Below are 12,658 nucleotides of genomic sequence, written 5' to 3' on the forward strand. Positions count from 1 at the left end.
AAGCAAATAATATGGGCTAGATATTTAAGATTTTTTAATATGTACACGGATTTGATACCTGTAGGTGACAGGAGGATGTAGGGTGGTGATGATGGCAGTTACACAATGAAAAGTGACCTAAAAAGTTTATTAAGCCAAGTAGTACATAAGAGGCATCCATTACACCTTAGCGTTGGTGAAGCTTGGACATCTCTACAAAGCAGTGTGTGAAATTCCCATGACCTCATGTTGTAGTTTTCAGATACAAGGGAGTATTCAGGAGGGCTGGGCTTTGTGGGTCTTTTCTTCTTCACTGAGAGGAAAGGCTTCTGTTTATTTCCCAAGTTCTGAACAGATGCCCTGAAGTCCTCTGGGGCAGGCCTCAGGCTTATTTAAAGTCAAGTCATAAACCTACACATGTCACCAAAGTCTTTGCTAAACAACTCTTATTCCACCAGTAGGTCCCCAAGCTCAGTGAACATTTGTCCCCATAGGTGCCCAGCACTCTTTCCTCTCACCAACTGGAAGTGCTATTAGGGAAGTACTGCCTTTCCAGTGTGTTGCTCTGAGTGAACAGCACATACATCTTAGAGACATTTGTTCATTCAGATATTGATTCAGCTTCTGCCATAAACAAGGTACTTCAGGATTGGCAGTGATTTTACCATGACAACACAAGCACTGCAATAGCAAAACATGAACACAAGTGGAAAATCAAACTCCAAGAAAGGAAAAATAAACAGTGGACAGAGTAGCTTGAAAACGGGCACTGGGCTTTCTGACTGCCAGGAGAAAAAAGCAAAACATCAGTAGCTCTCTGGTCTCATCTGGCATGGTGAAGCAGACCAGTTCCTGGGAAAAGGTAAAAATTTTCCTAGTACGTAGTTCTTTTTTTTGTTCCTAATGGGCTGCCGTCTACGGAGTCTCACAGAATCGGACACAACTGAAACGACTTAGCAGCAGCAGTCATAAATTTATAAAAAATATTATCTCATGTGGAACTTTATCTCACCATCTCCACAATAGCATTTTTATTGCAGGTTCCATTGTGGTTATTTTGCCCAGGCATCATATATATATATATATATAAATTTTTTTTGGCTCTGCTGGATCTTCATTGCTGTGCAAATCTCTAATTGCAGCAAGTGGGGGCTACTCTAGTTGCAATGTGCAGGCTTCACACTGCAGCAGCTTCTCTTGCTGCTGAGCATGGGCTCCAGGTGCAGGGGCTTCAGTAATTGTGGCTCATGGTTTCAGTAGTTGCGGCTTCCAGGCTCTAGAGCACGGGCTCGACAGTTGTGGTGCATGGGCTTAGATGTTCCACAGCAAGTGGGATGTTCTCGGATCAGAGATTGAACCTGTGTCTCCTGAATTGGCAGGTGGATTCTTTACCACTGAGCCTTCAAGGAAGGCCGCCCAGGGTTCTTTGATAAGAACCTAGGTAGGGCCTGTGGAGACAGTTCTGTTAGGAACCAGAATGATGTGGCCCAAGTACAGACATTGCTTGTTGTCCTGAGGGAATCTGGGAGAATATAAAAGGCATTGACTTGGGTCTTAGAGGACAAGAAGGATTTCAGCCCAAGAACTAGAGAATTGAGCAAAGGCCTCAGTGAAGGAATGCTTAGGGCAGGGTATGAATAGCCCTCCTTGAAAGGAGAACTGGAGTGATGGGTGGATCTAGAAAGATAAGTTACAGAGACAGAGCGGAGTGCCAGCATAAGAAATGCATGCTTTAGTCCCTCAGGAATGGCAGCAACCTCAGAGATTTTTCTTTTTCAGAAGGCTTTAAACTATGGATTTTTTTTTTTTTTTAGTAGTTGTGGGATTATTCGGGTTATAGATTTCATCTTAGGTGAGTCTGGTAATTTTTGGTTTTCAAGGAATTAGTCCGCTTCATCACAGTTGAGGTAATGTGGGTATCACTGTTTAGAATATTCCTTTATTATTCTTTTAATTTCTGCAGAATTTGTAGCAACGGCCCCCGTCCACTCCTCTTTGGGTAATTTGTCTTCTCTTCTCCTTGGTCAGTCTTGCTACAGGTATATCAATTTTATGATCTTTTCAAAGAACCAGGTTTTGATTTCATTGATTTTTGTCTTATTTTTTAAATTTAATGGACTTCTGTTCCTGTCTTTCTTCATTACTTCTGCCTACTTTGCATTTAGTTTTCTTTTCTTCTAGGTTCCTAAAGTAGAAGCCTGGATTATTAGCTCTGAGACTCTTTTCTAACATAAGCATTTAATGCTATACATTTCTCTCCCAGCACTACTTTAACTCTATCCCCCAACACACAGTTTTGACATATGTTGTTCAGTTCATTTTTGTTCAATTCAAAATATTTTTTAATTTCCCTCAAGTCTTACTCTTTGACTCTTGGATGGTATAGAAGTGTGTGTTGTTTAATTTCCAAGTGTTTAGAGACTCTCTTGTTACCTTTCTGTTATTGATTTTAGTTTAATTTTGTTGTGCTTAAAGAATATACTTTGTCAGTCGGACTGTTAGAAACAGAAGGTAGAATGGTGGTTGCCTGAAGCTGATGAGAGAGAGAGAGAAAGGGAGTTGTTGTTCCGTGGATGTACAGTTTCAGTTTTACAAAATGTTCTGGGAGCTTAGTTTCACAACATGGTGCATATAGTGAAGGCTACTATGCTATCCTATACACTTACAATGGTTAACATGGTAATATTTTCTACCACAATTTTTAAAAAGATCCCTAGATGCACACAGGTTAACATACACTGTAGGTTATGATGCTAGAGTTCCCAACCATCCCACTTTGTCTTAGACTTTCCCAGATTTATTATTAAAACACAAACTTATAAATACTTTTACATTGAAAAAAACAAACTTTATATTTGTTATTGTTGGTCAGTCATTAAGTCATGGCTCTTTGCAACCCCATGAACTGCAGCACACCAGGCTTCCCTATCCTTCACCATCTCCCAGAGCTTGCTCAAACTCATGACCATTGAGTTGGTGATGCCATCCAACCATCTCATCCTCTGTCATCCCCTTCTCCTCCTGCCTTCAATCTTTCCCAGCATCAGGGTCTTTTCTAATGAGTTGGCTCTTTGCATCAGGCGGCCAAGTATTGGAACTTCAGCTTCAGCATCAGTCCTTCCAATGAATATTCAAGGTTGTTTTCCTTCAAGATTGACTGGTTTGATCTCCTTGCAGTCCAAGGGACTCTCAAGAGTCTTCTCCATCACCACAGTTCAAAAGCATCAATTCTTTGGTGTTCAGCTTTCTTTATGGTCCAACTCTCACATCCGTACATGACTACTGGAAAAGCCATAGCTTTGATTAGACGGACCTTTGTCAGCAAAGTAATGTCTCTGCTTTTTAATATGCTGTCTAGGTTGGTCATAGCTTTTCTTCCAAAGAGCAAGCATCTTTTAATTTCATGGCTGCAGTCACCATCTGCAGTGATTTTGGAGCCCAAGAAAATAAAGTCTGTCACTGTTTCCACTGTTTCCCCATCTATTTGCCATGAAGTGATGAGAAAATTTATATGATTTCAGTTATTTTTAAATTTGTTAATACTTGCTTTTATGACCCAGAATACAGTCTACTTTTGTGAATATTCCAAATGCAGTTGAAAAGAATGTACATTCTTCTGTTGTTGGGTAGAATATTCTATAAATGTCAGTCAGACCCAATTTGTCGATGGTATTTTTTGGGGCTTCCCTGGTGACTCAGACAGTAATAATCTGCCTGCCATGCAGGAGACCTGGGTTCGATCCCTGGGTCAGGAAGATCCCCTGGAGAAGGGAATGGCAATCCACTCCAGTATTCTTGCCTGGAGAATTCCATGGACAGAGGAGTGACTAAGACTTTGACTTTCACTTTCATTTTTCAGTTCTTCTGTATCCTTGCTGATTTTCTGTCTACTAATTCTATTGACTACTGAGAGGTGTATTGAAGTCTTCAACTGTAATTATGAATGTGTCTATTCTTTCAATCTGTCAGTTTTTGCATTATGTATTCTGAAGCTGTGTTTTTCTTACACTCTGAGTAAGGTGCATACACATTAAACATTGTTATGTCATCTTGGTGAACTGACCCTCCTATCATTATGTGGGGGTCTCTCTTTATCCCATCCTGTTAATTTTCTCTGCTTTGACGTCTACTTTATGGACTTCCCTGGTGGCTCAGACGGTAAAGTGTCTGTCTACAACGCAGGAGACCCAGCTTCGATCCCTGGGTTGGGAAGATCCCCTGGAGAAGGAAATGGCAATCCACTCCAGTACTATTGCCTGGAAAATCCCATGGAAAGAGGAGCTTGGTAGGCTACAGTCCATGGGGTCACAAAGAGTCGGACATGACTGAGCGAAATGAGTCAGTCATATCTTGTCTGAAAGTCTACTTTTTAATTGGATCAGTGTTTTCATAGTATACCTTTTCCCATCCTTTTATTGTAAACTTATTTGTGTAATATTTGAAGTGTAGGCAGCATATATTTGGGTCCTTTTTTTTTTTTAATCCAGTCTGACAATCTCTGTTTCTTAATTGTTATATTTAAACCATTTTAATTTAATGTATTTATTGATATATGACATATTTAGATATAAGCCTACATTTTTGTTATTTTCTATTTGTTCCTTCTGGTTTTTATTTCTTTGATTTCCTGTTTCTGTCTTATTTGGGGTTCTTTGAATATTTTTGGCATCCTTTTTAAATTTCCCTATTGTATTTTCTCTATATCTCTCTGTATCTTTTTTAATGGTTGTTCTAGAAATTATAGTATCATACTTACCTTTTTCAATCTATTTGGAATCAATATCTTTTATTTTTAAATTGGATTTTTAAAAAGCTGTTTATTTGGATTTTTTAGTCACACTGCATGGCATGCATGGTATTGGTTCCCCAACAAGGGATTGAACCCATGCCCCCTTCACTGAAAGTTTGGAGCCCCAACCATTTATCACATTAAGTCTACTTGGGCTTTACTTAACTCACTATGTGCTACACTCCCAGCAAATGTCCCCATCTGGGGTCAGGTGGTGGGAGGACAGAGCTAGAGGCATTCACCCCCATCCCCTTGAGCTGCAGTTCCTCCAGCTGAAGAAGTTCCCCTCTCTGATTTAGTTTGCTGCTGGAGCCTGCTGCCACCACCATAGGACTGTTTGGGGCTTGCGCATAACAGAGTGAAGAAAAAGAAAGAAAAGGAGAAATAAGAAAAACAGAATTTCTACCCTCTCTCAGAGTATTAGGACACCCCCTTTTCAGCACCTCAAACCAGAACTGGAGGGTTCCTCCTAGAGCTCTTAGTTATCAGCAATGCCCACTGCTGAATTTCAGGCTGCTTTGAGTTCAAACCAGTGACTAGCCAAGGGGAAGATACTGGTAAACTCAGTATTAATTGGGAGATACTTCAGATTCTGGTCTTCTTCCCCACACCACCTGCTACTGTTTACTTTTCAAAGTCCTCAAATAGTTGTTCCAGGCATTCCATCCAGGTTTTATAACTGCATTCCGTGGGAGACACAAAATGGAGTGCTTATTCCATCTTACCAAGAACTAGAGCTCCCAATACAGATTTTTGAGTAGGAGGATTAAGATGCTCAAAATTCAGATTTAGAAAAACTGTGGCAGAATTGAATAGGATGGATTAGAAGGGATGAGATGGGAGGCCCATTAGGAATCTACTGTAATAAGAACTTAAACTAGTGGGACAAAATTGAGAATGACAGTGTCGGGGTGGGGGTGGGGTGCTTACCAGAGCAAGAGAAGTCATTTCACACTTACTACCTCCTTATGGAATACATTAACTCAGCATTATTGTCCCAGTGATATAACCCATGGGGAGTTGCTAATCTGGAAGGTCAGAACTAGAGCTGACCTTAAAGATCACCTAGTTCACTCAATTTCTTAAACAGCTTCATTGATATATAATCTCCATGCCATACAGTTCACTTGTTTAAAGTGTAGAGTTCAATGAAGTTTGGTATATTTACAGAATTATGTAACCATCACCATAATGTAATTTTAGAAAAGCTTCATCACTCCAAAAAGAAACCTTAAACCCAGTTATCAGCCACTCTTATCCCCTACCCACATCCCACTGAGTCCCCTCCTCCTCACCTCAGTTCAGTTCAGTTCAGTCGCTCAGTCATGTCCGACTCTTTGTGACCCCATGGACACCAGGCCTCCCTGTCCATCACCAACTCCCAGAGTTTACTCAAATTCATGTCCATTGAGTTGGTGATGCCATCCAACCATCTCATCCTCTGTCGTCCCCTTCTCCTCCTGCCTTCAATCTTTCCCAGCATCAGGGTCTTTTCCAATGAGTCAGTTCTTTGCATCAGGTGGCCTTAATATGGGAACTTCAGCATCATTCCTTCCAATGAACACCCAGGACTGATCTCCTTTAGGATGGACTGGTTGGATCTCCTTGCAGTCCAAGGGACTCTCAAGAGTCTTCTCCAAAATCACAGTTCAAAAGCATCAATTCTTCAGTGCTCAGCTTTCTTTATGGTCCAACTCTCACATCAGTACCTGACTATTGGAGAAACCATAGCTTTGACTATACAGACCTTTGCTGACAAAGTAATGTCTCTGCTTTTTAATATGGTGTCTAGGTTGGTCATAGCTTCTCTTCCAAGGAACAAGTGTCTTAATTTCATGGCAGCCATCACCATCTGCAGTGATTTTGGAGCCCAAGAGAATAAAGTCTGTCACTGTTTCCATTGTTTCCCCATCTATTTGCCATGAAGTGATGGGACCGGATGCCTTGATCTTATTTTTTGAATGTTGAGTTTTAAGCCAGCTTTTTTTTTTTTTAAGCCAGCTTTTTCACTGTAGTCTTTCACTTTCATCAAGAGACTCTTTAGTTCCTCTTCGCTTTCTGCCATAAGGTTGCATATCTAAGGTTATTGATGTTTCTCCCAGCAATCTTGATTCCAGCTTGTGCTTCATGCAGCCCAGCATTTCACATGATGTACTTTGCATATAAGTTAAATAAGCAGGGTGATGATATACAACCTTGATGTACTCCTTTCCCAATTTTGAACCAGGCCATTGTTCCATATCTGGTTCTGTTGCTTCTTGACCTTTATACAGATTTCTCAGGAGGCAGGTAAGGTGATCTGGTATTCCCATGTCTTTCCATACATCAACATGCATCCGCCACGTTTACACCCGCGGCGGATGCATGTTGATGTATGGCAAAACCAATACAATATTGTAAAGTAAAAAAAAAATAATAATAATAATTAAAAAATTTTAAAAAATTTTTCCACAGTTTGTTGTGATCCACACAGTCAAAGGCTTTAGTGTAGTCAATGAAGCAGCAGTAGATGTTTTTCTGGAATTCTCTTGCTTTTTCTTTGATCCAATGACAACATCAAATATATTTTCTTCCTCTACAGATTTCCTTATACTGGACATTTTTTAATAAATGAAATCATAAAATACATTGTCTTTTGTGAATAGCTTCATTCACTTAGTGTAATGTTTTCATATTTCACCCATGTAGTAGCATGTGTCAGTATCTCACTCATTTTTATTGTTGAATAACATCTTATTGTATAGATAGACCACAATTTATTTATCTGCCCACCAATTGGTAAACATTAGGGTTGTTTTCATTTTTTGATTATAATGATTAATGCTCCTATGAACACTTGTGTATGATTTTTTTGTGTGGACCTTTCAATTCGGAGTTGCTGGGTCAGATGGTAGTTCTATGTCTAACATTTTGAGGAAATGCTTGTTTTCCTTAGCAGCTGTACTATTTACATTCTCACTAGCAATGTGTGAGTGTTCTCAACACCCTGATTTACCAAGAGAGGTAGAGTAACTTTCCAGGCTCACAAAACAGATTGGTGAGATTAAAACCCATGCCTCTTAACTTATAAACCTATGATAGTAAGTGACAGAAACTAGAATAGAAACCCCAGTGAACTTAGAAAACCTTCTACCAGTTGAAAATTTTCTGCTACTTTAGGAAAAGAGTTCAAACAGTTTTTATACCAGTGTAAATCCCCTCTTGGAAGGAAAGTTATGACCAACATAGACAGCATATTAAAAAGCAGAGACATTACTTTGCCAACAAAGGTCCATCTAGTCAAGGCTATGGTTTTTCCTGTGGTCATGTATGGATGTGAGAGTTGGACTGTGAAGAAGGCTGAGTGCCGAAGAATTGATGCTTTTGAAGTGTGGTGTTGGAGAAGACTCTTGAGAGTCCCTTGGACTGCAAGGAGGTCCAACCAGTCCATCCTAAAGGAGATCAGTCCTGGGTGTTCATTGGAAGGACTGATGTTGAAGCTGAAACTCCAATACTTTGGCCACCTCATGCAAAGAGTTGACTCATTGGAAAAGACCCTGATGCTGGGAGGGATTGGGGGCAGGAGAAGGGGACAACAGAGGATGAGGTGGTTGGATGGCATCACTGACTCAATGGACATGAGTTCGAGTGAACTCCGGGAGTTGGTGATGGAAGGGAGGCCTGGCGTGCTACGATTCACGGGGTCGCTAAGAGTCGGACACGACTGAGCGACTGAACTGAACTGAATTGAAGTCCCCCCTTCAAATATCACTATGAGGTTTTCCTTTAAGATATTTTCAAATCTATTATTAAAGGTACATTAATAGATTGTTTTATAAATTATTGTAGTCACTGTTCTTTGCTCAGATTTTCTCCAAAGTTTATTGCTATTATGACCACTCACCCTAGACCATCATGATCCTTAGAATCATGGATCATGAGAGCTGATCACCTGGCCCAACCCCCTCTTGTTACAAATGAAGAAACTGCTGGACGTGGTCCTGAGGATCTTAGTGAACACTGGTACCATGCTGGGACATGCTTAGGGACTCTACACCTTCCCCTAAAGTGTTCTAAATGGATCACCCACTGTTCTCTGCTCCTCTGGCTTTTACTCCAGGTGCAACATCAGTTACTTAGAAGAATGGCTTAAAGATAAGAATTTACAGAACAACTTGGCCAAGGAAACTTTGGAGCCTCTCTCACAGGCAGCATGGTTGCTTCAGGTGAAGAAGACCACCGACAGTGATGCCAAGGAGATCTACGAACGCTGTACCTCCCTGTCTGCTGTGCAGGTAATCAGGTTTGTTCAGTGTCTCCCTGATCTTCACCAGTGATCATGTGACTGGCATCCCCTTTCCTGGCTTAGCTGGCATGGGGTGCATCTGCATCTCTGTGTGCTCTTTGGCCTACCCACTTATCTAACAAGCATTTATTAAATAGTAACTCTAGACCTTGAAAACCTAAAAGTTCGTATGGCACATTCCCTGCCCACAAAACCACAGATGTGTGTGTGTGTGGGGAGAGGATGTAGGACTGGAGAAGGAGGCTGGAAATGGGGAATTGTCTCACAGTCATCTAATTATATGATGTCCTTGCTCCCATCTATGCTCTTCTCAGTTTGTTTTCTCTCTTCTTGGGGAAAAAAATAACACATGGTTCCTAGAGCCAGATTACAGTATTAAAGAACCACTTGTGGTTCCCAACTGTTCCCAGACCACTGGAACCATCATTTCATGGACAGAGTTATCCTTTTCGTGGCCTTATACTATCTTATGCATTGTTTGCAGATCATAAAGATTCTTAATTCATACACACCTATAGATGACTTTGAAAAAAGAGTGACTCCATCCTTCGTTCGCAAAGTGCAGGTGAGATGCTTAAGATGTGCCTTTTAATTTTTAGTATGAGACAGTGATATTTAATTACCACTATAGAAGTTCAGAATTAAAGTACATGTACCAAATATACAAAGGAAATGCCCACAGGAAAAGTGGCAGAAATCTTCCCTGTCAAATTCCCCCTGTTTTCAGAAGCCATTTTAGCCCTGGTGGCAAGGGACTGAAAACACCAAAACCATGACTCTCAGTCTACAGTCCTTCAGCATGTCTTGTTTCTCATCAGTCTTTGAGCATAGACAAGGGAACAGAGGCTGAATGGAAACAGAGAACCTACGTACTCATTTTTTCTTATTTTAATCCCTAAAGTTTCTTTCCCAGTGCCTTAGGGTAGCAGTTCTCAAAGTTTCATTCAAGAGTCTTTGCTGAGGTAGGGAGGAGTGGATTCTTGAGATAATTTCAGAGAGTCTGCAAAGTCTTCCTTTTTCCAAATATATACCTGTGTGAGGCAGACTTTTCTTCACACACTTCAACCAGAATAGCAAATCACTACAGGTGAATGCAGAAGCAGATACAAGATTCCACCTGTCACATTAAGTCAGTCATTAAAAATTTACAAAATTATAAAAAATAATACTACTTCTCAGTAGTTTTTTTTAAATTTTTTTTCAAATTTGAGTTATTTTTCAATAAAAATATGTTAACATGTCTTGGGCTTTTCTTGTTATAAGTAGTTTAAATTATTGTTTTATTACTAATATGATAAATATCCATAGCTCTAACCACATGCACGAAAGCTGTTTAGGGTCCTCAGTAATTTAAGATTTTAAAGGGGTCCTGAGACCAAAAAGTTTGCAAACCACTGAACTAAAAATAATTATGAATGCAATAAAAATTTAATACTGAGCTCCACTCATGAGCTGAGAATTATGCCATGAGAATAGGTAAGAATAGAAACTAGATCGATTTACAGTCAGCCCATCCTGGGGGAAATTAACTTCTGAAGTGAAAAAGAGCAAGTAGGTCTTCATGAGAGCTGGCCTGGAAGACCCAAACAGACCATTTCACCTTGTGCTGTGCTGTCGAAAAGCCCCTTTGTGTGTTATCTCACAAGATTTTGAAAGGAGTTTTTCACTGTTGTGTTTTCCTTACTCTTGACTTCCAGACAGCAACACAGCAGAGCGCGCTGGTTTCCTTATTCATCTTCCCCCTGGTTCTCATTTCAGGCTCTCCTCAACAGCCGAGAGGATTCATCACACCTGATGTTGGACACCAAATACCTCTTTCAAGTCACATTTCCTTTTACTCCCTCTCCACATGCCCTGGAAATGATCCAGATCCCCAGCAGTTTTAAGCTTGGCTTTCTCAATAGGTTATAGCAGGAGAAAAGGGCATAAGTGCACTTTTCTTTCAAAAGCTCAGTGAAGCTCAAATAAGAGGGAGGTGGCTTACACCTGATTGGAACTGGAGATGCTTTGGAATGTGATTTAATGAGGAAAATAAGAATTCTCCCAAATGGGCCACATCTCTTCTTGCTCATGGTGATGGTGCTGCCGCCGTCATCTTGTAAGAATTCACACACACCAGTTGAGATTGGAAAGCCCACATCTACCTTTGGAATCTCAGCCAAATTTTACTAGAATTCCTTCAATACTCATATTTTCTGCCTGGTGCCTCTATCTTATGACAAGAGTCCACCCAGTGGGAGTGAGACTCTCGGGACACAGCTTATCCTGTTTTCTAAGGTTCATGTGAAGCCCAGATATTTATGAAGCCACAAATGGGTTCCAGGATTGTCTTTCAAATAATCCCATTTGACCATGACCCATCAGAAATTCTCTCACCCGCACGCTTGCTTGATGAGAGTGGGGGTGCTTCACCAACTCTTTTTACTGAAGATGCTTCTGCATTAAAAAATATTTATTTCAGGCCCCTCTAATTTTTAAGAGAATATTCAATCTGAAATAAATCATGAAGTATTTTTATGTAAATATTCATTTAAAACTAATATATCATTCAAGTCTAACTCCCACATCATTTATCATCTCCTCCAAAAGAACACGTCATTAAATTTTCTCTGCCAACATATTTGCCATAACTTTTCATTGTTTAATATCTTTCATACGATGACTTAAATAACTAGTTTGAAAAGGCAACCTAAATGATTTTTTCTGTCTTATCAGCATTCAAATATGTTTTAAGATTTCCTCATAAAAATAACTGAAAAATTATGTCAGTTCCTTCTTTTGAGAAATCTCCCAAGTTTTCTGGGAACTGACTATTCCTTGTTCCTCCAGGTTTCCTAATTTCTTCCTCTCAGAGCAGAAAACGTGACTTGATAAGCACTCCTGGCCTGTGGACTCAGTGCTCTTCCATACCTCCCCAGAGTCACAGGCCATGGCTAACTCTGTAATATGGGCATATACCTTAGGAGTAGAGATAATCCATGATGATGAATTAACGTCACCCTTCCAATATGTAATAATGTCTTTTCATATCATAAATGATTTAATTTAGTTCACTCGGATATATTGTATATGAAGACATGAGAAGTAGAACTTTGTAATATTTTAATCAATAAAATTACCACATGATCTGGGTCAAATTCTTTTATTTGCCAGGAGATTACATTTTTCCTAAGTGCACAAGGTTTATGCTTTGCTTTAAGGGTCATACTTAAAGATGCTGGAAATGTTACAGATTCATAACACCTCATAAAACATATATAAAATTTTTTAGCAAGGAAGTAAATATGCCCTCTTTGTCTATATCTCCGTGTAGCTCCCAGACTGTGCCAGCATTAGGGGCTACTTGGCAGAGAGTTGGCTGGGTTTTGATTCACATGGATTGCCTTCTTCCTGCCCCTTCCAGGTCTCCCCTACACCACAAAGAGCCCATCACTCTTCCTTTTTGGCTCCCATAACTCAAGCTTCCTGTCTGTTTTATAGCACCCATCATGGGCTATAGGACAGTAACATTGGCCGTTCCCTCTGGTACCCTGTGAGCTCCTGGAGAAAAGGTCATCTCAATGCTAGCAAGTGGAACTTCAGGAGCAGAGTCCTACTGGAGGCAG

At 40.1% G+C, this 12,658-nt stretch overlaps 1 protein-coding gene across 1 annotated transcript in view; it reads left to right on the forward strand.

Moving 5' to 3' along the window:
• Nucleotides 1–12,179, forward strand: part of MYO5C (myosin VC) — a 118,060-nt gene extending 105,881 nt beyond the window's left edge. Inside the window, exons 39-41 of the mRNA XM_061428736.1 lie at nt 8,868–9,042; nt 9,538–9,618; nt 10,812–12,179. Coding sequence (XP_061284720.1) covers nt 8,868–9,042; nt 9,538–9,618; nt 10,812–10,964 — 409 coding nt within the window. The 3' untranslated portion in view covers nt 10,965–12,179. The remainder of the gene's footprint in view (nt 1–8,867; nt 9,043–9,537; nt 9,619–10,811) is intronic.
• Nucleotides 12,180–12,658: the final 479 nt, after the last annotated feature.

The sequence above is a fragment of the Bos javanicus genome, chromosome 10 (assembly GCF_032452875.1).
Source record: "Bos javanicus breed banteng chromosome 10, ARS-OSU_banteng_1.0, whole genome shotgun sequence".
NCBI classification, from domain to species: Eukaryota; Metazoa; Chordata; class Mammalia; order Artiodactyla; family Bovidae; genus Bos; species Bos javanicus.